Source organism: Acanthochromis polyacanthus, chromosome 10 (assembly GCF_021347895.1).
Source record: "Acanthochromis polyacanthus isolate Apoly-LR-REF ecotype Palm Island chromosome 10, KAUST_Apoly_ChrSc, whole genome shotgun sequence".
Classification (NCBI taxonomy): domain Eukaryota; kingdom Metazoa; phylum Chordata; class Actinopteri; family Pomacentridae; genus Acanthochromis; species Acanthochromis polyacanthus.
In genome coordinates, this window is record NC_067122.1 from 20,870,368 (window position 1) to 20,896,225 (window position 25,858).

The 25,858-nt window shown below is 37.1% G+C and overlaps 1 protein-coding gene across 14 annotated transcripts; it reads left to right on the top strand.

Moving 5' to 3' along the window:
* The first annotated feature begins 527 nt into the window (after positions 1 to 527).
* LOC110971905 (T-cell surface antigen CD2-like) lies at positions 528 to 25,012 on the top strand. 14 transcript variants are annotated; one of them, XM_051954842.1, is made up of 6 exons: positions 528 to 639; positions 2,308 to 2,628; positions 2,829 to 3,059; positions 23,060 to 23,254; positions 23,390 to 23,497; positions 23,950 to 25,012. In XM_051954842.1, exons 1-6 carry the CDS (start codon positions 591 to 593, stop codon positions 24,132 to 24,134), a joined length of 1,089 nt encoding a protein of 362 aa, XP_051810802.1. In that variant the 5' UTR covers positions 528 to 590; the 3' UTR covers positions 24,135 to 25,012. The 14 variants fall into 14 exon arrangements, with proteins under 14 accessions (XP_051810802.1, XP_051810801.1, XP_051810804.1 ...); XM_051954841.1 differs by lacking the exon at positions 2,829 to 3,059 and adding an exon at positions 17,101 to 17,331; XM_051954844.1 differs by lacking the exon at positions 2,829 to 3,059 and adding an exon at positions 17,101 to 17,331 and having other exon boundaries at positions 23,060 to 23,170.
* Positions 25,013 to 25,858: the final 846 nt, after the last annotated feature.

The window sequence follows — 25,858 nt, forward strand, 5'->3', positions numbered from 1 at the left end:
TGGGTTGTTCTGGATTGAATCATGTTCACATGTGTTTGTGCAGTACTCATGTACATAAATGTGAAACCACAAATGAAAAGCAACTGCTTTAAAGAAGATGTTGTTCAGTAAACCCCATTTTAGACAATGATTTCAGTAGTAAATATAATCACATTTATCAGAAAATGTCACCAGAATCTGATCATTAAGATTTAAAAAAAGTAATCTTTTATTAATTCCATTACACTATGCAATGAAATATTACAAAAAAATGTACCAAACCCAGTGTTCACTAAGTGAACTGTAGTTAGCAAAGTATTAATTACTGTATGCTTGTGACAGATGTAACATGATTCCAGGAACTGATGTTAAATTTTAAAAAAGACAATTTATAAGTAGTGACAAAAATTCACTGAAGTAGATGCTCTGTGTGTTTCCTACTTGCACAAATTAATGACCACATTGTTGCCACTTCCTTCTTCAAAAACAGGGTGTGAAAAACTTTTCTTCTCAGGCTGACCAGTTACAGTTAATATTTCTAGATGCACGTACGATAAACACATATGTTGGTAAATTAAATTTCTGCAACAAACACTGAACAGAAACCAGACATGGAACCTGTGGTCGGACTGTTGGTGATGCTACTTGGAGTCTCTCACGGTGAGATGTTCAAATTCTGTCACTTTATTAATGTTTAATTTATTGTTTGAACATTATTTTTGTAGCAGTGGGATTAAATGTAGTCAGTAAACAGAGTCTGATCTTATCCTGTGTGAAGCCGCTCAAGTAGAAACCAGCTGTGGTTCATTTTCCTTTTTATTTCTTTTTTATGCTAAAATTCTGAGATCAGTTTCACATTAATGTGTACTAAGAAACAATAAAATAATCATGACTGATGAGTTATTGACATTCTGTGATTAACTATTACATTTGGTTTTGCATGAATAAGATGTTTTGTAACAAAGTAGTAAGATAATCATTACTGATAAAATGGTAAATGTAGATGCAGTAGTGATGATTTTCAACAAGTTTTTTTTGTTTGTTCAACAGAAAATATTGTAGTTCCTGACACATGGAGAGGTTTTTAGTTCATGCAAAAGTTTTAAAATATAATACTTGATGATAATAGAGGATATTTCACTCTGTGGCTTTAGACGGACATCATGTCTACATAGTTACAGCACACATATAGAACGATGCTTGATAATTTGAATGGAAATGAAATGAGCTGACTTGTTAAACACTCCTTAAAGTTATCTTAAGGGTACAAAGAGGGCAAAAACATAATGTTTCTTTAATGTTCTCCTCTGGAATCATGTTTTTACTGTTGTACGTTTAATCTTGGACGAAGTTTGTGTGTCTTTGAGAGCAGTCTAAAACAAACTGAGTATAAAGCAAAATGCTACAGTTCTGAGAAAGATTCTGTTACAAACCTGTGTATTTACAGTGTTTAACATAGTTGTAAATGTCAGTGGGAGACTTTATCTACATGAGTTATGGTGAAACTCTACAGATGTGTTATAATTGTAGAGACTAATGTTGGCCTCCAGCCTCTATTTCCTGTTGTATGAAATGTGTCAAATAAATGAACAAGATCATGATGCCAGATATAACACCATATATAGTATTGTTCTCACACTTCTTTGCAGCTGCTTAATGCCGCCCCACTCTACAGTGAAATAATCAAAGCTCAAGTTTTTATGGCTGCAACACTGATCGAAACAATTGTTTCAACATTTTAATTTTTTAACAATATTTGCTCAAAATAGATGCTTTTTTTTTTAAATCTTGGGATCTTAAGGGTTCTTGAGAGACAGTAATTTTACTCTCCTATGAAAATACTGGTTAGTATGACTTCAACTCTAAACTCAATGTTTGACAAAAGCTTTTAGCTGAAACACATCTGATTTCCATCATGTGAAAGAAGTATTGAGAATTTTTTCTGAAGTTAAGGTGGAAACAATGCAGTGTTCCAAAAATCCACTGAGGTGATTTTTTTTTACATTTGCAAACTGGTCTGTGACATACAAAAGTTTGATCATCACGCCTTGAAGGATTTTACTGACTATAAATTTGCAGATTTAGAAACTTAACGTGACAGCAGACAGGATGGAGTTCAGTGTTGTGGAGCTTTGGGAGGAACTGTGGTCCTCCAGCTGGGTCCTCCAAGTGTCTCTCGGAATCAGACTTAAAATAGAAACGGCGGTTTTGTTGCATGCAGCAAAACCACCGTTTCTGTTTTAGGTCAATGTTTGTGTGATTCAACCAGAAACAAATGTGCAATATTTTCATTTTTCTTTTAAAATGTTTTTTTTTTTTCATTTGCAGGTTTGGAAACGTCCTGTGATGGCAGGAAGGATGGAGCTCAGTGTTATGGAGCTTTGGGAGGAACTGTGAACCTCCAGCTGATGGACAGTGCCTCAGAAATATTTAGATATATATGGTCAAACAAATCAACAAAAATCCTCCTTGGGAGAAAGAATAAAATTATATCTAATGGAATATCAGTCAGATCTGTTTTTACCCCCAGTAATGGAACATTCAGGATCAATGATCTGAGCAGGAATGACATTGGAGAATATAAACTTATTATATATAATTCATCTCTACAGAAGTCAGGAGAAAGGACTCTACATTTGTCTGTTCAAGGTAAATGAGTTTTTCCTGCACACATATTAAACCACATTGATACTGATCCAAATCTCACATTCTGCTGATAATCCACATAATATATCTTGTGTTCTGCATTTATCTGTCTTCTGTGTCTTCTTTGTTCTTCATGATAAATCCTAAAGAACGAGCATTATTCTGCTGTAACACCCAAAGTCCTCTGCCTGTGTGTCTCTCAGCTCCTGTGTCCTCTGTGCTGCTGGTCTCTGAGTGTCTACAGGGAGAGATGAGGGTGTCCTGCTCCTCTGTGGGAGGAGACCATCCTCAGTACAACTGGACTCTGGATGGACGTGAACTGACAGACGATGAGCTTCTCTCTGGAAATACTGAGTCTGAAAGCATCACTCTGAAAGCAGATGTCTCAGGATATCTGGTCTGCTCTGTCAGGAATAATGTCAGTGATGTCTGTGGTGAGCAGGACAGGACAGAAAAATGAGTTGACAATCATAAAACTGATGATTGTGATTCACTGTTTACATCTGTTCATAAACTGTCTGTTCACAGGCTTCACATTAAGTCACTGCATCTCATCTACTGGGAAACAAAAGTGGGTCCATGAATCCAGTGACACTGTGTGTATTAAACCATCAACAGTGGGTAAGAGTACAACAGCATTGCTACTCTGTTTACTTCTGGAGTCATATTTTTGCCATTGTGTTTATTCTTTGATATTTTTTAGTGTGTTTTTTGACTAGATCTTTAACCATGATCCAAAGCAAACTGAGCATGAAGCAAAATGTTTCAACTTTTACAAAAATTTTGTTCCAAAGCTGTATTTTTAGTCTTTAGAATAGTTCTAATTGTCAGTGGGAAACATTATCCCCACGATCCACAGTGTAACTCTGCAGGTGTGTTACTATCACAGACACTCATGTTTGCCTCCAGGCTCTATTTCCTGTTGTATGAAATCTGTAAAATCAAAGCACAAAGTCACAATGCCAGATACATACTATTGTTCCAGCAGAGGCCAAATATCTTTAGTACTTATTTTAGTTTGTCAACATAGAATATCAGTTGTTAAATATCTACAATATTGAACATATGTTAATCTCGTATGGTTTCTCAAATAATAATAAAAATGTAAACAGGTAAACAAATTGTGGAATTCCAGGATCCATAAAAGTAAACTTGTAACATAACTAAGAGTACAAGTGTATACATTCAGCAACACGAAAAACAAGGATTAATTATCTGTGTTTAGCATAAAATCTCTGTGTTTCTGTGGCTGTGACAGAGAGGAGGGTGTTTGTGCATCATGTGTGTGCTTCTCCACAAACGCTTTAGGTTTAATGTATTTTTCGATACTGTTCCTGATGACTTGGTATGAGACTGAATACAGATGCTGGGATTATCACTCCATCATCACTGATGTGGAATTTGCTTAATCCACAGACTTAAACTGTTCAATTCATTCCTTTATATAAAGTTCTGGGTGTCAGGAGGAAGACAAGGCCACAGTGAAGAATGCAGTCTTAAACATTCAATGTACAGATGTTCCATTTGGGTGAAAGTTTCTGAAATGGTCTCCTACAAATTTACACCTTTGAAAAACGGTCTCTGGATTCTTGGTGTGTTGCTTTGAAATCAGTATGTTATTCTGCCCCTTGTTACACTCCAAGTTGAACAAAGTTCAGCACATAGACTTGCAAACACTGGGTGATACGAACAACTCTAAACTTAGTGTTTTATGATAGCTTTTAGCTGAAACACATATGACCTCCTGCAATTGGAAGAAACGCTGAGATCTTTGAATCAAAGTAGAAATATATTGCAGTGTGAAAACAATTCATCACAAGTAACACTCCTTACATCTGCAATCTGGTCTGAGAAAGAAGACATCTGTGGGCTTGATCATCGTTCTTCAACCTCTTAAGACCTGTCATCCACATATGTGGACATGTTTTTGTTTGTTGATTTTTTTTCCCCAAAAGGGCATATTGTTAATAGTAATAATAATATTACTACTTCTACTACTACTAATACTGTAAATATATAAAATAAAAGTAATAATAATAATAATCAGATATTAGATGTTATTCAGTTGTTATATTTATTGGTAACTCTTTATCCCAAGTAGAAAAAAACTAAAATGCAAACCAAACAAAGCACAGGTCTTAGGAGGTTCCCGATGGTTTACTTTCTGTTTTCAACTCATGTTTCAAAATTTGCAGGTTTCGAAACCTACTGTGATGGCAGGAAGGATGGAGCTCAGTGTTATGGAGCTTTGGGAGGAACTGTGGTCCTTCAGCTGATGGACAGTGCCTCAGAAATACCGAGATATGACTGGGCAAGCGAATCAGCAACAATCCTCAAAGGAAAAAAGAATAAGATTACATATAATGAATTATCAGTCAGATCTGTCTTTACTCCCAGTAATGGAACATTCAGGATCAATGATCTGAGCAGGAATGACATTGGAGAATATAAACTTATTATATATAATTCATCTCTACAGAAGTTAGGAGAAATAACTCTACATTTGTCTGTTCAAGGTAAATGAGTTTTTCCTGCACACATATTAAACCACATTGATACTGATCCAAATCTCACATTCTGCTGATAATCCACATAATATATCTTGTGTTCTGCATTTATCTGTCTTCTGTGTCTTCTTTGTTCTTCATGATAAATCCTAAAGAACGAGCATTATTCTGCTGTAACACCCAAAGTCCTCTGCCTGTGTGTCTCTCAGCTCCTGTGTCCTCTGTGCTGCTGGTCTCTGAGTGTCTGCAGGGAGAGATGAGGGTGTCCTGCTCCTCTGTGGGAGGAGACCATCCTCAGTACAACTGGACTCTGGATGGACGTGAACTGACCAAAGATGATCTTCTCTCTGGAAATACTGAGTCTGAAAGCATCACTCTGAAAGCAGATGTCTCAGGATATCTGGTCTGCTCTGTCAGGAATGATGTCAGTGATGTCTGTGGTGAGCAGGACAGGACAGAAAAATGAGTTGACAATCATAAAACTGATGATTATGATTGACTGTTTACATCTGTTCATAAACTGTTTGTTCACAGGCTTCACAATCAATAACTGCACCTCATCCAATGGGACACAAAAGTGGGTCCATGAATCCAATGACACTGTGTGTATTAAACCAACAACAACCTCCACCACATCCACAGGGGGTAAGAATACTCGTGTAAATTTAACCCTCCACTAATTACAAATCCTCCAATCAAACTCTGACTCTCAGCAGAAATGAGTCATGGTACAGTAAGTGGAAACTCTCCTGTCAGCTCTGACCTGACATCTGATGTTTGTGTCTCTGAACAGATCGGTCTCTGCTCGTCTGTGGCTTACAAGCAGGAGGGTTCATTCTGGCATTAACTGTGATTTCCATCTATTTCACCTGCAAGAGAAAGAAACATGAGAAAGCTGAATCCTGTGCTGTCCCACAAACCACAGAATATCCACAGGACTCTGTTGTGATGGTTGTAATGTGAACTTGTGCATCTTAAACTCATGGTACCTTTCATCTGCTGACATTTGTCATGCGCTTTTATGAGTGACAGAATAGTTGTCAGAATGAATTTCTCTCTTGTTTTTATTATTTTCTTGGCTTCACAGCTCACTATCAATTTCCACAGAAAGCTGTGAGTGTTTTCTGGATTTGTACCACTGTGAAGCTCTGATAGAACAAAGATTCTGTCTTCAGTGATCACAGCTGGAACAGTCTGACTCTTTATTTTTCATTTTACCACATCTGGTCAAGAAATCTTCATAACCTTGTTTTAACTGTAATTTACGAGGAAATAGGGGATAACTGCCACATGTCATATTGTATATTACATTATATTTGTGATGATCTATGAAAATATGTTCTTCAACCTTCGTCTTTTTTACTTGTGTTCCATGTGAACATGACTTTTTTGTCTGAAACGCTGTTAATATCTAAATCTGATAAAAGACACATGAAATATTAAATGTCACTGTATGATGTGAAGACATTCTTCGTATATCACAAGACTGGAACTTCATAAAACACAAGAAAATGCATTGTCTTCAAGGTGGAAACAGTTGATTGTCCTTGAAGACAAAGAAAACTAATGTTTTTTTCTTGTATCATGCTGAAGTTTGTATATATATTCTTGAAATAATGATATGGCAACATGTGTCATCAAAATGGTGGTTTACTTTAGTTGCTTTCTGCTGTTTTGTATTTACAATCTGTCAGTCAGTCATTACTGTGACGTGTCATCAAAAGTCTTCTTACACTGACAGTTTGATCAGTGACTGTCCCTTCAATGACTGCTGAGATCTGAATAAAACTGGTCTTCATCAGTGTCAGCAGGTGTGAGGTTTCCCTCTACTGGTTCTCAGAGGCGTCTCTGCTGCTTATAGATAATGGTGCATTTGTTGAACCTCTTTGCTGAACGTTTCATGCAAAACCAATGATCAATAAAAATGTATTTGCAGGAGCTATACACTGCAAAACAAACATGCATCAGCTTATTTTTCATCACTAGAGGTCAGTGCTGGGAGACATAAGAAGTGAGAGGGAGGAGGCTTCGAAACAGGAACATCACAGAAAAACAGCTTGAGGTTTAGGCTGCAGTGGAACAGCAGCACAGTGTGAATGTATGATTAACACCTTTTGCATCTGCTACTAATAAGGAACTGAAATGATACTTTGAGGTTATTCTTTTTCCGTGTGGTGATTGACAGAATAACCATTATTCAAACTGGTATGAGCATAAACAAAACCCCTAAAAGCTTTCAGTGTGACATTTGGCTTCACAGTTTGATGAGTCTGGAACGGAAAAAGGTGAATGTCAAAAGCAACTGGTAACTCAAAGGACCATCAAAAGACAAGTCATGTCTTATAAACTAGGTTTAAGTCCAGAAATTTCTAACTGTAAGAACAAATAAGATTGAAGTATTTAGAAAATGTGTCTCCCCTAAATCTCAGGTGGATGACAGAAGACTTTTTCAGTCAATCATTTTTGGAGGGATGCCATACTGCTGCTATGCTGGTACCACAGACAAAAGCAGAACCATAATCCTTTGACTGTAGAATGGTTCTGTTAGAGAAATATAGTGTAGAAAGGTGTTAGATGTCAGAATTGTCTTTGTCTTACAACTTGTATGTACAGTTGTTGTTGGTCAGTTTCTGTCTGTGAGATTGAACGGTCTCAGTGAGGCTATGCAAAGTGTCTTGAGAGGACATGACATGATTTGACTAAATAAATAAAAGTGAACTGGATAAAAATAGGTCAGTACTGTCAGTGTAGTTAAATTAAAATGACCACCTTGCAGCTGCTCACCTCAGTCAGCCAAGTTGTAGTTTACTTCCACATCTTTCTAGACTCATAATACAAGCAGTGAAAACATCGAAGGAGTTTAACTGGTAGGTACCTAAGATTAGAGTCACCAGTTCAGTATCTGAATAAATATAAAATATTCTCATATTTTTTCCTTCTGTTCCTGAGTCATGGTGTTCAATAACAGAAAAGTTCCTTTGCAGGATGTGACAATAACACAGTGAAGCTGACATTTGATCTCTTGAATATAAAAAGTGATCACTTCATCTTTTTATCATATGAGACATTTGTGTGACATTTAGTCAGAATCAGTGCATGAATCCTTGAGTTAAGGCAACAAACATGTCTTCAAAGATCACAGTGACCTTTGACCATCAAACTCTCACTGGTTCATCGTTGAGTCCAAGTGGACATTTGTTTCAACATTCTTTTTGAAAAGTGTGAAGGTCAGGATAGTCCACCACATAATGCTTCTTAGCGTAACTGTCACCAGCAGAGCGGCATGATTATAATAATTTGAATTCACCTGTCATCTCCTAATTTCATTCTCTGCCGCTAAGCTTTGAACATCTGGTTGTACCAACCTGACAGAATATGCCTTCAAGCTGCTGTCTCTGCACAATCTTTCCTTGTCTAGTACGGTGAAACTTAATGTGTCATTTTAATAGATGGAACTTCAGAAACTGTCCAAAAGCTTCTCCTAAACTTCTGACACTTTCTGTGAAGTTCACACACTGGTTGTTAAACAAGATGACTTTAAATGAAAGACAAACTATTTCAGAATGCACTTTTGATAATAATGTCTTAAGATGTGATCTTCTTTGACTGCAATCATTCTGTTTCCACTGTGAATGAGGAACTCATGTTGTCTTTGCAATACTGGAAATAACTCAGCAAGAAGTGTGTCTGAGAGGGTGGTTTTGAGGTTTGACTGTTTGAGATGGTTTATTAGTAAAACTGATAAACAAATGTACACCATGATTATACATTTTAAACATGACTGTGTTAAAGTGGCTTCATACCCTCCGTACATAAAAACATCCTGGTTCACTTGTTTAACTCAGTTTAATCCTGTCAGTGAAACTGTACATCTTTCTAAAGTAAGACATCATAATGTTCCTGTGAGAACAGATCATTTTGAGAAAATCTTACATGTTTTAACTATCATATTTCCATTGTACTTGGCTTGATAAGTCATCTTATCTGAAGCTGAAATATACAAACAGTGAACATGCTCTTCTTCCTTTGTGATGGTTACGTAGCTCAGACACCGAGCCACACATGAACAGTTTTATACAAGAACCAGAAATGAATAAAATATAATCAAATGTTTTGTATGAATGGTGTTTTTGTAAATACTTTGATCTCTTGTCTCATATATACATGATGTTGATCATAGTTGTATGTCTGACATAAACTGTCACCATTTGCCACATTATCAACTCTTTACTCTGTTATGAACTCAGACTGGAACTGAATCCATATTAATGTCTTTATGTGCCAATGACAGCTCGACTTATTGAAGGTGAGGATGGTCCTCAGGCTCCAGTTTGTAATTAAAATAGATTCTGCTGTTTCACTATCTTCATCTCCAGCCTGTACAAACTAATGAAACTTCATGCAATGTTTCTGTTAGAGATGCTGTCATTGGGGGAAGGAGAATTAAACGACCAACGGGATTTTATACCACTGGAAACCAATAGCAACCTATAACACTGATCATCAGGATTTAAAAAGTAATCTATTGTTCATTTCATGACACTAGATATAATGGAATATTATAATAGATGTACCAAACCAAGTGTTCACTAAGTGGATTGTAGTTAGCAAATTATTAATTACTGTATGTTTATGAGACATAACATGATTCCAGTAACTGATGATGTTAAATAAATAAAAGAACGACTTCTAAGAAGTGACAACAGTTCACTGAAGTAGATGCTCTGTGTGTTTCTTTCTGGCACAAATTAATGACCACATTGTTGCCACTTCCTTCTTCACAAACAGGGTGTGATTTTTTTTCTCTAAGGTTGACAGCTACAGTTAATCTTTCTTCTGGATGCACGTACGATAAACACACATGTCGGTAAATTAAATTTCTGCAACAAACACCGAACAGTAAGGAGACATGGAAGCTGTGGTCGGACTGTTGGTGATGCTACTTGGAGTCTCTCACGGTGAGAAGTTCAAATTCTGTCACTTTAATGTTTAATTTATTGTTTGAACATTATTTTTGTAGCAGTGGGATCAAATGTAGTCAGTAAACAGAGTCTGATATTGTCCTCAGTGATGAGTGAAGCAGCTGAAGTAGAAACCAGCTGTGGTTGACTTTCCTTTTTATTTCTTTTTTTTATGCTAAAATTCTGAGATCAGTTTCATATTAATGTGTACTAAGAAACAATAAAATCATCATGACTGATGAGTTATTGACAATCTGTGATTAACTATTACATTTGGTTTTGCATGAATAAGATGTTTTGTAACAAAGTAATAAGGTAATCATTACTGATAAAATGGTAAACGTAGATGCAGTAGTAATGATTTTCAACATATTTTTTTGTTTGTTCAACAAAAAATATTGTAGTTTCTGACACATGGAGAGGTTTTTAGTTCATGCAAAAGTGTTAAAAGAAAATACCTGATGATAATAGAGGATATTTCATTCTGTGGCTTTTGACGGACATCATGTCTACATACAGTTACAGCACACATATAGAATGATGCTTGTTCATTTTTTCAGCTATCTGAGCTGATGTCATTTTTCAAAAAATGTTTTTTCATTTGATTCATGTTTAGTCCATTCACACATTTTTCTTCTGATCTGACTTATTGAACACTCCTTAAAAGTTACCTTAAGGGTACAAAGAGACCGAAAATGTAATATTTCTTTAATGTTCTCTTCTGGAATCATGTTTTTACTGTTGTATGTTGAATCTCTGACAAAGTTTGAGTGTTTTTGACAGTATTTTTGAGAGCAGTCTAAAGCAAACTGAGTATAAAGCAAAATGCTACAGTTATGAGAAAGATTCTGCTACAAACGTGTATTTAAGTCTTGAGCATAGTTGTAAATGTCAGTGGGAAACTTTCTCTACATGAGTTACGGTGATACTCTACAGATGTGTTATAATTGTAGAGACTAATGTTGGCCTCCAGCCTCTATTTCCTGTTGTATGAAATGTGTCAAATAAATGAACAAAATCACAATGCCAGATATAACACCATATATAGTATTGTTCTAACACTTCCTTGCAGCTACTTGATGCCGCCCCACTCTACAGTGGTGGAAAAAAGTTTTCAGACACTCCATGCATTTATGAAACAATGTATGAAGAATCACTCTCAGATCTCCATCCATTCTCTATACACCGCTTTATCCTCACTAGGGTCGCGGTGGGGGGGGGTGCTGCAGCCTATCTCAGCTGACTCGGGCAAAGGCAGGGGACACCCTGGACAGGTCGACTCTCAGGTCTTCAAGTGTAATTTCTTTCAGTGCAGTCACAGGAAAAATACTAAACAAATACTGCAAGAGTCATAAAAACCATAAAATCGATTGTTTGCATAAAAATATATATAACAAATTTTGAGTATTGTTTCATTTTGGTACCAGTGATCTGCCGTTAAAGGTCATGCTTTTTATTAAAAGACACAATCTTTGTTGCCGTGCTTCGTGTCTATATAAAGCCAGCAGATGTGAAAGTTCTCCAAAGACAAAAATGGCCTAAAACGAGAAACCCAATGCAAGAAACACGTCTGAAGATAAAGGTTCTCAGCCACCAGATAACCAGGAAATGCAGATGCACTCCTTCAACAGTTGAATTCACTCTGCAGAAATACAGATGAACCAACAGCTTGGAAGACAAAAGAGATCTGGACGTCCAAGGGTTTCTTCAGCAGGAAATGACCGCATCCTGATAAAGATAAAACCACCGAATGACATCACAGGAGCTTCAGCAGCAGTGGTCAAACCAAACTGGTGTCCAGTGTTCCACCCACACTGTACATGGCCGACTTTTAAATCATGGCTTAAGGTCCTACAAGGCTGTGAAGAAGGCCCTGATCAATGAGAGACAGAGGTTAGAAGAAGATTCTGTGGTCAGATGAGTCCAGTTTCCAGCTTTATCTTCCTCCTGCTATCATGAGCGTACACTGAAGGCCGGACAAAGCATTATCTCCAGCATTTACAGTACCTACTGTCAAGCATGGTGGAGGCAGTGTCATGGTTTGAGGATGCATGAGTGCTGCTGGTGTTGGTCATCTCACATTGAACTCTGCCAAGTATTGTGTCATTCTCTAAACTCACATGTTCACTTCTGCATGTGCTCTGTTCTGTCGAGGTCAAACTGAATGTTTCAACAAGAAAATGTCCCTTGAACACATCCAGGTCCAGTAGAACTTGTCTGCAGGAGCTCAGTATCCAGGGTTTAGAGTGGAAAGCTCAGTACCTGGACATGAGCTCCCCTGAAACTCTGTGGTGGATTATCAAAAGGTTGGTTTCAAAGCATAAACCAAAGAATTTAGAAGAATTCAAAGCAGTAATTTGAGAAGAATGGGACGAGATTATCCCTCAACAGTGTGAAAGGCTTGTAGGGAACATGTCAGTCAGGATTAGAGCTCAACTATATTCTAACGGCAGGAATACGAAGTGTTAATTTAATGATATGATAGTTTGTTATTCTTTGTTCAATTTTAAACGCACTGTCTGTTATTTCATTTTGATACCGACAATGCTGAGAACTGACATATTGAAATGGTCAATTTAGTTTTAATTTTTCTTGTCAACAAAAACAAAAAAATATAATTTGTTTTTGTGTCTGTCTAATGCAGACACACGTTTTGAAAGAGAAAAACAAAAAAAATTTCCACAAATATTGAATGATAATATCTGAGACTGTGTAAAATTTTAATGGTGTCCGAAAACTTGTTTCCACCACTGTAGAGTTCCTACACAGAGGATTGGAAATAATGGTTGATATAAACTCAACTCTAAATTCAATGTTTCACAAAATACCTGAAACACATCTATTTTTCTTCAGATAAAAGAAGCACAGAGAACTTTTCCTTACGATAAAGTGGAAACAATGCAGAGTTCAAATAATCAATTGAAGTGAAAACTTGGTGTGATGCAGACAGGATGGAGTTCAGTGTTGTGGAGCTTTGGGAGGAACTGTGGTCCTCCAGCTGATGTTAAAATGTTGTGTGTGGAAACAGGCTTGTGTTTGCAGGGGAATAAGTTCTGTTAACCCTAAGTGCTTTCCCCTCACAGTCCTGTATAATGCTGAGCTGAACAACAATACATGTATATTTGCATGGAGCGGTCTGAGAGACACTTGGCTGCAGCAAAACCACTGTTTCTGTTTTAGGTCAAGTTTTACACGATTCAAACAGAAAGAACAAGCAAGTTTACATTTTTCTTTTAAAATGTTTTTTCTTTTCATTTGCAGGTTTGGAAACGTCCTGTGATGGCACGAAGGATGGAGCTCAGTGTTATGGAGCTTTGGGAGGATCTGTGAACCTCCAGCTGATGGACAGTGCCTCAGAAATATTTAGATATGAATGGTGGAACAAATCAACTATAATCCTCTTAGGGTTAAAGAATAACATTATAACTAATGTACTATCAAGCAGATCTGTTTTTACCCCCAGTAATGGAACATTCAGGATCAATGATCTGAGCAGGAATGACAATGGAGAATATAAACTTAAAATGGAGAATGCAGATCTAGAGAACTTAGGAGAAAGAACTCTACATTTGTCTGTTCAAGGTAAATGAGTTTTTCCTGCACACATATTAAACCACATTGATACTGATCCAAATCTCACATTCTGCTGATAATCCACATAATATATCTTGTGTTCTGCATTTATCTGTCTTCTGTGTCTTCTTTGTTCTTCATGATAAATCCTAAAGAATGAGCATTATTCTGCTGTAACACCCAAAGTCCTCTGCCTGTGTGTCTCTCAGCTCCTGTGTCCTCTGTGCTGCTGGTCTCTGAGTGTCTGCAGGGAGAGATGAGGGTGTCCTGCTCCTCTGTGGGAGGAGACCATCCTCAGTACAGCTGGACTCTGGATGGACGTGAACTGACAGACGACGATCTTCTCTCTGGAAATACTGAATCTGAAAGCATCACTCTGAAAGCAAATGTCTCAGGATATCTGGTCTGTTCTGTCAGGAATCGCTTCAGTGATGTCTGTGGTGAGCAGGACAGGACAGAAAAATGAGTTGACAATCATAAAACCGATGATTGTGACTGACTGTTTACATCTGTTCATAAACTGTCTGTTCACAGGCTTCACATTAAGTAACTGCATCTCATCCACTGGAACACAAAAGTGGGTCCATGAATCCAGTGACACTGTGTGTATTAAACCATCAACAGTGGGTAAGAGTACAACAACAACATAGTTACTCTGTTTTCTTCTGGAGCCATATTGACATTTTTTAGTGTGTTTTTTTCACTAGCTCTTTAACCATGATCCAAAGCAAACTGAGCATGACGCAAAATGTTTCAACTTTCACAAAAGTTTTGTTCCAAAGCTGTATTTTTAGTCTTTAGAATAGTTCTAATTGTCAGTGGGAAACATTATCCACACGATCCACAGTGTAACTCTGCAGGTGTGTTACTATCACAGACACTCATGTTTGCCTCCAGGCTCTATTTCCTGTTGTATGAAATCTGTAAAATCAAAGCACAAAGTCACCACGTCAGATACATACTATTGTTCCAGCAGAGGCCAAATATCTTTAGTACTTATTTTAGTTTGTCAACGTAGAATATCAGTTGTTAAATATCTACAATATTGAACATATGTTAATCTCGTATGGTTTCTCAAATAATAATAAAAATGTAAACAGGTAAACAAATTGTGGAATTTCAGGATCCATAAAAGTAAACTTGTAATATAGCTAAGAGTACAAGTGTATACATTCAGCAACACGAAAAACAAGGGTTAATTATCTATGTTTAGCATAAAATATCTGTGTTTCTGTGGCTGTGACAAACAGAAGGGTGTGTGCTTCTCCACAAACGCTTTAGGTTTAATGTGTTTTTCAATACTGTTCCTGATGACTTGGTATGAGACTGAATACAGATGCTGGGATCATCACTCCATCATCACTGATGTGGAATTTGCTTAATCCACAGATTTAAACTGTTCAATTCATTCCTTTATATAAAGTTCTGGGTGTCAGGAGGAAGACAAGGCCACAGTGAAGAATGCAGTCTTAAACATTCAATATACAGATGTTCCATTTGGGTGAAAGTTTCTGAAATGGTCTCCTACAAATTTACACCTTTGAAAAACGGTCTCTGGATTCTTGGTGTGTTGCTTTGAAATCAGTATGTTATTCTGCCCCTTGTTACACTCCAAGTTAAACAAAGTTCAGCACATAGACTTGCAAACACTGGGTGATACAAACAACTCTAAACTTAGTGTTTTATGATAGCTTTTAGCTGAAACACACATGACCTCCTGCAATTGGAAGAAACATTGAGATCTTTGAATCAAAGTATAAATATATTGCAGTGTGAAAACAATTCATCACAAGTAACACTCCTTACATCTGCAATCTGGCCTGAGAGAGAAGACATCTGTGGGCTTGATCATCGTTCTTCAACCTCTTAAGACCTGTCATCCACATACGTAGACAGGTAGTTTTGGGGGGTTTTTTTCCCCAAAAGGGCATATTGTTCATACTAATATTACTACTACTGTTATGTGCTTGTGGCATATAATTTTGTTGCCCTTTATTTTTGTCTAGTTTTTCCCTTTAGTGTTTTTCTTTAAATAAATATTATATTAATAATAGTAATAACAATGCAAGTCTCGTAAAATATTTATAAAATAAAAGAATCATAATAATCAGATATTATCTAGTTGTTATATTTATTGGTTACTCTTTATCCTAAGTAAGTAGAAAAAAACTAAAATGCAAACCAAACAAAGCACAGGTCTTAGGAGGTTCCAATCGTAAACTTTCAGTTTTCAACTTATATTTCAAAATTTGCAGGTTTCGAAACCTACTGTGATGGCAGGAAGGATGGAGCTCAGTGTTATGGAGCTTTGGGAGGAACTGTGAACCTCCAGCTGATGGACAGTGCCTCAGAAATACCGAGATATGACTGGGCCAGCGAATCAGCAACAATCCTCAAAGGAAAAAAGAATAAGATTACATATAATGAATTATCAGTCAGATCTGTCTTTACTCCCAGTAATGGAACATTCAGGATCAATGATCTGAGCAGGAATGACATTGGAGAATATAAACTTACTATGCTTAATTCTGATCTACAGAACTTAGGAGAAAGGACTCTACATTTGTCTGTTCAATCACACTCACATTCACACCTACGGGCAATTCAGAGTAACCAATTAACCTCAGCATATTTTTGGACTGTGGGAGGAAGCCGGAGTGCCCGGAGAAAACCCACGCATGCACAGGGAGAACATGCAAACTCCATGCAGAAAGATCCCAGGCCCACCCCAGGATTTGAACTGGGGATGTTCTTGATGCAAGGCGAAAGTGCTAACCACTATTCCACTGTGCAGCTCCCAGCAAAACCACTGTTGCTATTTTAGGTTAATATTTACATGATTCAACCAGAAAGAACATGCAAATGTGCAATATTTTCATTTTTCTTTGAAAACACTTTTTCTTTTCATTTGCAGGTTTGGAAACGTCCTGTGATGGCAGGAAGGATGGAGCTCAGTGTTATGGAGCTTTGGGAGGATCTGTGAACCTCCAGCTGATGGACAGTGCCTCAGAAATATTTAGATATGAATGGTGGAACAAATCAACTATAATCCTCTTGGTGGAAAAAATACCATTATATCTAATGTACTATCAAGCAGATCTGTTTTTACCCCCAGTAATGGAACATTCAGGATCAATGATCTGAGCAGGAATGACATCGGAGAATATAAACTTTTTATATTAAATTCAGATTTCCAGAAGTCAGGAGAAAGGACTCTACATTTGTCTGTTCAAGGTAAATGAGTTTTTCCTGCACACATATTAAACCACATTGATACTGATCCAAATCTCACATTCTGCTGATAATCCACATAATATATCTTGTGTTCTGCATTTATCTGTCTTCTGTGTCTTCTTTGTTCTTCATGATAAATCCTAAAGAATGAGCATTATTCTGCTGTAACACCCAAAGTCCTCTGCCTGTGTGTCTCTCAGCTCCTGTGTCCTCTGTGCTGCTGGTCTCTGAGTGTCTGCAGGGAGAGATGAGGGTGTCCTGCTCCTCTGTGGGAGGAGACCATCCTCAGTACAACTGGACTCTGGATGGACGTGAACTGACAGACGACGATCTTCTCTCTGGAAATACTGAGTCTGAAAGCATCACTCTGAAAGCAGATGTCTCAGGATATCTGGTCTGCTCTGTCAGGAATGATGTCAGTGATGTCTGTGGTGAGCAGGACAGGACAGAAAAATGAGTTGACAATCATAAAACTGATGATTATGATTCACTGTTTACATCTGTTCATGAACTATCTGTTCACAGGCTTCACATTAAGTCACTGCATCTCGTCCACTGGCAAACAAAAGTGGGTCCATGAATCCAATGACACTGTGTGTAATAAACCAACAACAACCTCCACCACATCCACAGGGGGTAAGAATACTCGTGTAAATTTAACCCTCCACTAATTACAAATCCTCCAATCAAACTCTGACTCTCAGCAGAAATGAGTCATGGTACAGTAAGTGGAAACTCTCCTGTCAGCTCTGACCTGACATCTGATGTTTGTGTCTCTGAACAGATCGGTCTCTGCTCGTCTGTGGCTTACAAGCAGGAGGGTTCATTCTGGCATTAACTGTGATTTCCATCTATTTCACCTGCAAGAGAAAGAAACATGAGAAAGCTGAATCCTGTGCTGTCCCACAAACCACAGAATATCCACAGGACTCTGTTGTGATGGTTGTAATGTGAACTTGTGCATCTGAAACTCATGGTACCTTTCATCTGCTGACATTTGTCATGCGCTTTTATGAGTGACAGAATAGTTGTCAGAATGAATTTCTCTTTTGTTTTTATTCTTTTTTAGCTTCACAGCTCACTATCAATTTCCACAGAAAGCTGTGTGTGTTTTCTGGATTTGTACCACTGTGAAGCTCTGATAGAACAAAGATTCTGCCTTCAGTGATCACAGCTGGAACAGTCTGACTCTTTATTTTTCATTTTACCAGATCTGGTCAAGAGAGCTTCATAACCTTGTTTTAACTGTAATTTACGAGGAAATAGGGGATAACTGCCACATGTCATACTGTATATTACATTATATTTGTGATCTATGAAAATACGTTCTTCTACCTCCGTCTTTTTTACTTGTGTTCCATGTGAACATGACTTTTTTGTCTGAAACGCTGTTAATCTCTAAATCTGATAAAAGACACATGAAATATTAAATGTCACTGTATGATGTGAAGACATTCTTCGTATATCACAAGACTGGAACTTCTTAAAACACAAGAAAATGCATTGTCACCAAGGTGGAAACGGTTGATTGTCCTTGAAGATAAAGAAAACTGATGTTTTTTCTTGTATCAAGCTGAACGTTTTATATATATTCTTGAAATAATGATATGGCAACATGTGTCATCAAAATGGTGGTTTACTTTAGTTGCTTTCTACTGTTTTGTATTTACAATCTGTCAGTCAGTCATTACTGTGACGTGTCATCAAAAGTCTTCTTACACTGACAGTTTGATCAGTGACTGTCCCTTCAATGACTGATGAGATCTGAATAAAACTGGTCTTCATCAGTGTCAGCAGGTGTGAGGTTTCCCTCTACTGGTTCTCAGAGGCGTCTCTGCTGCTTATAGATAATGGTGCATTTGTTGAACCTCTTTGCTGAACGTTTCATGCAAAACCAATGATCAATAAAAATGTATTTGCAGGAGCTATACACTGCAAAACAAACATGCATCAGCTTATTTTTGATCACTAGAGGTCAGTGCTGGGCGACATAAGAAGTGAGAGGGAGGAGGCTTCGAAACAGGAACATCACAGAAAAATAGCTTGAGGTTTAGGTCGCAGTGGAACAGCAGCACAGTGTGAATGTATGATTAACACCTTTTGCATCTGCTACTAATAAGGAACTGAAATGACACTTTGAGGTTATTCTTTTTCCGTGTGGTGATTGACAGAATAACCATTATTCAAACTGGTATGAGCATAAACAAAACCCCTAAAAGCTTTCAGTGTGACATTTGGCTTCACAGTTTGATGAGTCTGGAACGGAAAAAGGTGAATGTCAAAAGCAACTGGTAACTCAAAGGACCATCAAAAGACAAGTCATGTCTTATAAACTAGGTTTAAGTCCAGAAATTTCTAACTGTAAGAACAAATAAGATTGAAGGATTTAGAAAATGTGTCTCCCCTAAATCTCAACTGGATGACAGAAGACTTTTTCAGTCAATCATTTTTGGAGGGATGGCATACTGCTGCTATGCTGATACCACAGACAAAAGCAGAACCATAATCCTTTGACTGTAGAATGGTTCTGTTAGAGAAATATAGTGTAGAAAGGTGTTAGATGTCAGAATTATCTTTCTTTTACCACTTGTATGTACAGTTGTTGTTGGTCAGTTTCTGTCTGTGAGATGAACGGTCTCAGTGAGGCTATGCAAAGTGTCTTGAGAGGACATGACATGATTTGACTAAATAAATAAAAGTGAACTGGATTAAAATAGGTCAGTACTGTAAGTGTAGTTAAATTAAAATGACCACCTTGCAGCTGCTCACCTCAATCAGCCAAGTTGTAGTTTACTTCCACATCTTTCTAGACTCATAATACAAGCAGTGAAAACATCAAAGGAGTTTAACTGGTAGGTACCTAAGATTAGAGTCACCAGTTCAGTATCTGAATAAATATAAAATATTCTCACATTTTTTCCTTCTGTTCCTGAGTCATGGTGTTCAATAACAGTCAGAAAAGTTCCTTTGCAGGACGTGACAATAACACAGTGAATCTGACATTTGATCTCTTGAATATAAAAAGTGATCATTTCGTCTTTTTATCGTATGAGACATTTGTGTGACATTTTGTCAGAATCAGTGCATGAATCCTTGAGTTAAGGCAACAAACATGTCTTCAAAGATCACAGTGACCTTTGACCTTTAACCACCAAACTCTCATTGATTCATCATTGAGTCCAAGTGAACATTTGTGTCAATGTTTTTTTAAAAGTACAAATGTCTGGACAGTCCATCGCTTGAGCATAACTTTCACCAGCAGGGAGGCATTATTATTATAGTTATTGTTATAATTTTTTAACAATGTGGTAACTGTCATTGCATTGTCACTGCAGTTTTCAGACATTCAGATCAAATGCAAAAATTTCTAATCCAGCTGACTGTATATAAAACTGTGCTTAACTGTGTTTAGTATTATGATCTTTAATTTTCAGACAATTGTTATCTAAGATTTTAAGACTTTAACCTTCATTGTTGTCTATTTAAAATATCTTCTGATGAGCTGAACATAATTTATGCAAAATTAATGTTTTCGAAGGATCACAGTTGTTTGCTTTGTTTTGTTAACTTGTGTTTTCAAAGTTTGCAGATGTAGATTCTCGCCCAAATGATAAAAAAAATTATGCTCAATTATTGTACGTAAATCCAAATGTATACATTTTTTTCTTTCATTTAGAATGTCTTTGTTTTTAAATATATGAATTTTTCACTGCCTACAAAGTACAGTGTACAGAGTGTATAAATACTCTTTTATGTGCTTGTCATAAAACTGACCTGTATTGGATTAAATAGAAGACATTATTATATGTTTACAAATGAGAAAAATAAGCCACAATGCATCTGATGCTTTTTTTCTCACCCACACTTTTTTTGTAATTCTTATTTAATTAGTTAATGTTGGAACAGAAGTGTTAAAGAATTGCCAGCTGTCATTCTCAAATCCTCTTTTAGCACAAATGAGGAATGTTTCTATCTCTTCCACTCAGTCTATCACATTCGACGGCCTTCTAGTCGAAGCCTAAAAAGGGGAAGTTAAACTCATATCACTTCCTCAATGCCTCACTGAATACAACAACGCAGTGCTTGGGCAAAGTGTTCGTATATTCTGCCCCAGAACAGGACAGACTGCGAGCTGTTCTGAGCAGGATACAAGTGTTAGAAAAGCTGTGAAAGCTGCTGGATCAACAGAGGCTGAACATGGGCGCTGTGGTTGGACTGCTGCTGCTGCTGATCGGAGTCTCTCATGGTGAGCTTCAACTTTGTTCATGTGACACTTCATTAAAGCTTGATTTTATATATCAGTCACACAATTTTAGGTAATGGGATCGAGTCCAGTGAACAAATAAAGTTTGAAAATGTCCTCAGTGATTTGTAGAGTAGCTGGAGGTTCTTTATTTATTTGGTAAATTCAGATAAGTACATGTTGAACGTGATCAGAGTTGTGTGACTAATATTTGATCTGAGGTTTGATTCCTCTTTTTTAAAATCGTCTCATCACTCAAGGTAGTTGGTAATGTCAGAAAATCTTAAGACGATTTCACATGAAAATGCACTTACAGTAAAAATCAACGAATATTTGGAATAACATCTAAAAAAAATATTAACAACATTATTATTTGATGACAAAAGTGTGTCGTTGTTTGAAGGTTAGACCTTGATTTAATTCTTTAGGAAAAACACTGGATAACCTGCAGAATATTGCAGTTAAATGATGTTTACAGACATTTTGCTACTGTACAGATACTGAAATATTCTAACCACCATTTGATTCATTTTAAGCTTTTTGGGGTTTCTTCTACAAGTCAGACTTTGTAAACATAAAGAAAGTTTAGATAAACAGATATTTTATTTAATCATTAGGATGATTAAATAAACAACCAAACATATAGAACATTGTTCATGATTAATTGTTCTGTTTTATGTGACAGTGAGGCAGCACAACCCTGCAGCTGACACAGTTAAACAGATTTCACCATCATTCATTTATTTATATACACTTGTGGTTTTCCTACTGAGGTGTTAAAATGTCCTCAGTGAAACAAGCTTGTGTTTACAGGGAAATATATCATGTTTACTAATTTCTTTTTCTGTGTTAACTCAATACTCTAAATGTGTTCCCCTCACAGTCCTGTATAAAGCTGAGCTGAACAACAATACATGTATATTTGCATGGAGCGCTCTGAGAGACACTTGGCTGCAGCAAAACCACTGTTTCTATTTTAGGTTAATATTTACATGATTCAACCAGAAAGAACTCACAAATGTGCAATATTTTCATTTTTCTTTGAAAACACTTTTTCTTTTCATTTGCAGGTTTGGAAACATCCTGTGATGGCAGGAAGAATGGAGCTCAGTGTTATGGAGCTTTGGGAGGAACTGTGAACCTCCAGCTGATGGACAGTGCCTCAGAAATATTTAGATATGAATGGTCAAACAAATCAACTATAATCCTCATTGGGTCAAAGAATAACATTAGAAGTAATGTAATATCAAGCAGATCTGTTTTTACTCCCAGTAATGGAACATTCAGGATCAATGATCTGAGCAGGAATGACAATGGAGAATATAAACTTAAAATGGAGAATGCAGATCTAGAGAACTTAGGAGAAAGAACTCTACATTTGTCTGTTCAAGGTAAATGAGTTTTTCCTGCACACATATTAAACCACATTGATACTGATCCAAATCTCACAATCTGCTGATAATCCACATAATATATCTTGTGTTCTGCATTTATCTGTCTTCTGTGTCTTCTTTGCTCTTCATGATAAATCCTAAAGAATGAACATTATTCTGCTGTAACACCCAAAGTCCTCTGCCTGTGTGTCTCTCAGCTCCTGTGTCCTCTGTGCTGCTGGTCTCTGAGTGTCTACAGGGAGAGATGAGGGTGTCCTGCTCCTCTGTGGGAGGAGACCATCCTCAGTACAACTGGACTCTGGATGGACGTGAACTGACAGACGATGAGCTTCTCTCTGGAAATACTGAGTCTGAAAACATCACTCTGAAAGCAGATGTCTCAGGATATCTGGTCTGCTCTGTCAGGAATGATGTCAGTGATGTCTGTGGTGAGCAGGACAGGACAGAAAAATGAGTTGACAATCATAAAACTGATGATTATGATTCACTGTTTACATCTGTTCATAAACTGTTTGTTCACAGGCTCCACAATCAATAATTGCACCTCATCCAATGGGACACAAAAATGGGTCCATGAATCCAGTGACACTGTGTGTAATAAACCAACAACAACCTCCACCACATCCACAGTGGGTAAGGAGACGTCAGCTACACCCTCAACTAATATCACATCCTCCAATCAAACAGACACTTCTGGCAGAGATGATTCATGGTACAGTAAGTGGAAACTCACTCTATTGCAGTGGTTTCATTGACGCCATTTTCTCTTTCTTTCTTTGTCTTTATAGAGATGCATGTGTTGTTTATTCACCTGAAGGTCTGTGCTTTGTGTGTCTTTTTTGCTCTAAACAGGTAAGCTCCCGCTAATAGGCGGTGTGCTCGCAGCACTGCTGATTCTCTTAATTGTCGGCGTCGCAGTCATCTGTTCTCAGAAGAAAAAGCAAAGCACTAAACCAGAAGGTACAAAGCAAAACTTCTTTTTGGAGGAGTTCTGTTTATAAATTAAAAGAGTCATTTGATATTTTAGCTCATGCAGTTTCTGATCCCACTCTCATATCAGTTTAATTTGAAACTGCTGCTGAAGGAAGGTGAGTTTAATCACAAAACCTGGAGACAGGGGGACACAGTTAACGTAGCTCCTTCTAAAGACAATAAAATACATCTACATCAACTCCAAAGTGCGATAAATAATATATTTTAAAAGGTAGATTTGTGTAAGTTTTGTACAGAGTCAGAATAGTTATTTCACCCTGCTTCCAGTCTTTGTGAAAGCTGTAGCCGCTGCATAGAGTGACATCAATGTTCTTGTCTTAGCGAGAGAGAAACTGTATAAGGACAGACTATTCCTTTCACCACATGCTGTGTACATTTACCATATTATGTATGTTTGACTCCCTGCTGCTACTCTACAGAGGAAGGAGATGACAAGGAATTAACCTACGCAGACGTCAAGTTCATGCAGCGACCGGGGAGGCAAGTGGAGCCAAGGGCAGATCTGGAGGTGGAGTACGGCCAAGTCAGGTTTTCAGAGCGACCTCAGCAGACGGAGCTCAGGGAAAATGACTGTGTGTACGCCATGGTCAGTAAAAGCAGGTGATCTGAAGTGTTTTCAGAGCTTTTACAAGGACTGCACCACTGAAAGCAAGTAGAGAGAGGGAGAAGAGGAAGTTAAGCTGCCTGGAGGTTTGTCACCTCAAATACGAGCTGTCAAAGCCCCTATATGTCCTGGTTTTGTACATTTACTCTAAACACGTGAGCTGTAAATGGGCATCAAAGCATCAAGTCACTTTTAGGCCTGAATTCCTGGTTAAAGAGGTTATACTAGCACTCCTGTTTTGTTTTTTTGTAAAGTAGTCAACATTTTTTTTTAAGTATTTCATAATTTTTTTACCCAGTTTCTGGGTTTGTATGATGCTGTACCTTTCAGTTTTTGTTTGTCTTTAATTTATAGGCATATTTAATTTAAATTTTCTTTTTTTTGGACTTTCTTTACAATGTATTTAGCTTTATCATTTTAATGATGGCAGACATGAACAGTATTCGGGCATGCCTGTTTTCCCTTCATCTAAAATAGCTGCTTTTAGTTTGACAGCATAAGACTGAAATAATAAAATTTGCCAAAAATAATAATAACCAAAAATAATTCGGTGCTGAGCGTCTCGGAGGAAGTGTCACAATCAGTGATACCATCTTTCATCCGCCTTCTCCTTTAAGATACATTTGCAGTGAAATGTCTTGCATTTTGGGACATTCACGCTAAGCAGTAATTGTTTCCATGACGCAAACACTTTGGCTTTTTTCTGAACTTTCATTCTCACGAAACTGGTTTATCGGTTGCTTTTGAATCAGTTAATGGTCACATATCCCCTTGGTGCAAAGTTCAATATGCAAAGGTTGTAAAGTTGTAACTGTGCTACATTCTCTAATAAATAAAGTTTCATTGGTTTTGTTTAGTAAATGCAAGCTTAAGAAATATTAAGGCTTTTCATTGCCAGTTTCATCAAATCTATTTATTGTCAGCTTTATGTCCTGTGTTTTGCTTTTTGCAATCTACTTGACAGCACCTTTAGTTTTTCCTCTTAGTTAGTTCACTACAGTGGAAGAAACACTGAAAGCAGAGCACGTTGTTCAAGTGTAGCTTTCCTCATTTATTGAAACGAGGGAAAAACTGAAATGGAAACAAAATAGTATCCTCACAGAATTCAGTCAACTCAGGAAAATGCAGCTCGAGAGGAAAAGACATTTAGTAGCTTGTCAGGTTCTGAGAAAAGGATGTATTTATCTTTAATAACATCAAGACAGGGCTTCTATATTTAGTTTGATGCTCTTCCTAAGTGTTTGTGGTTTACAGTGTTGAGCGTACCTAAACAGACATGCAGGTATTAACGGTGTTAGAATATAATAACATTGTGTGACTGCTGAAAAATTTTAATATTTGACAATTTTAGGCTTACAAGTCTGGAGGATTGTGGTGAAATATTTGAGGTAAATAGAAAGCTGATTAAACAAAAGCCTTTTGACATTTATGATTTAGTTTTAACCAACAATTACTCAGCAAACAAAAAGCTTCATGATTAGGGATGTTATTATAACCTGAAATAAAACTGCACCACTATTGGATCAATATGAAATCTGTAGATACATTGTCAGGTTGTGCAGATGAATGAGGAATAAATGGTGAAACACAACCAATAAAACAGAGGGACATACTTTTGTATAAGATTCCAGTATCTTTCTCAGGCAAATATGACTTTTAGGTGAGTTTTACAATTCAAAGGTTTAATAGTCTGAACATGTAAGAAGGAAAAATTTAGAATCTTG

Excerpts from the sequence above, each read along its gene's own strand:
- LOC110971905 (XM_051954842.1), top strand. The coding sequence starts at position 591 with ATGGAACCTGTGGTCGGACTGTTGGTGATGCTACTTGGAGTCTCTCAC. Across the intron at positions 640-2,307 it reads GCTACTTGGAGTCTCTCACG|GTTTGGAAACGTCCTGTGAT; the intron begins GTGAGATGTTCA and ends TTTCATTTGCAG. Across the intron at positions 2,629-2,828 it reads TCTACATTTGTCTGTTCAAG|CTCCTGTGTCCTCTGTGCTG; the intron begins GTAAATGAGTTT and ends TGTGTCTCTCAG.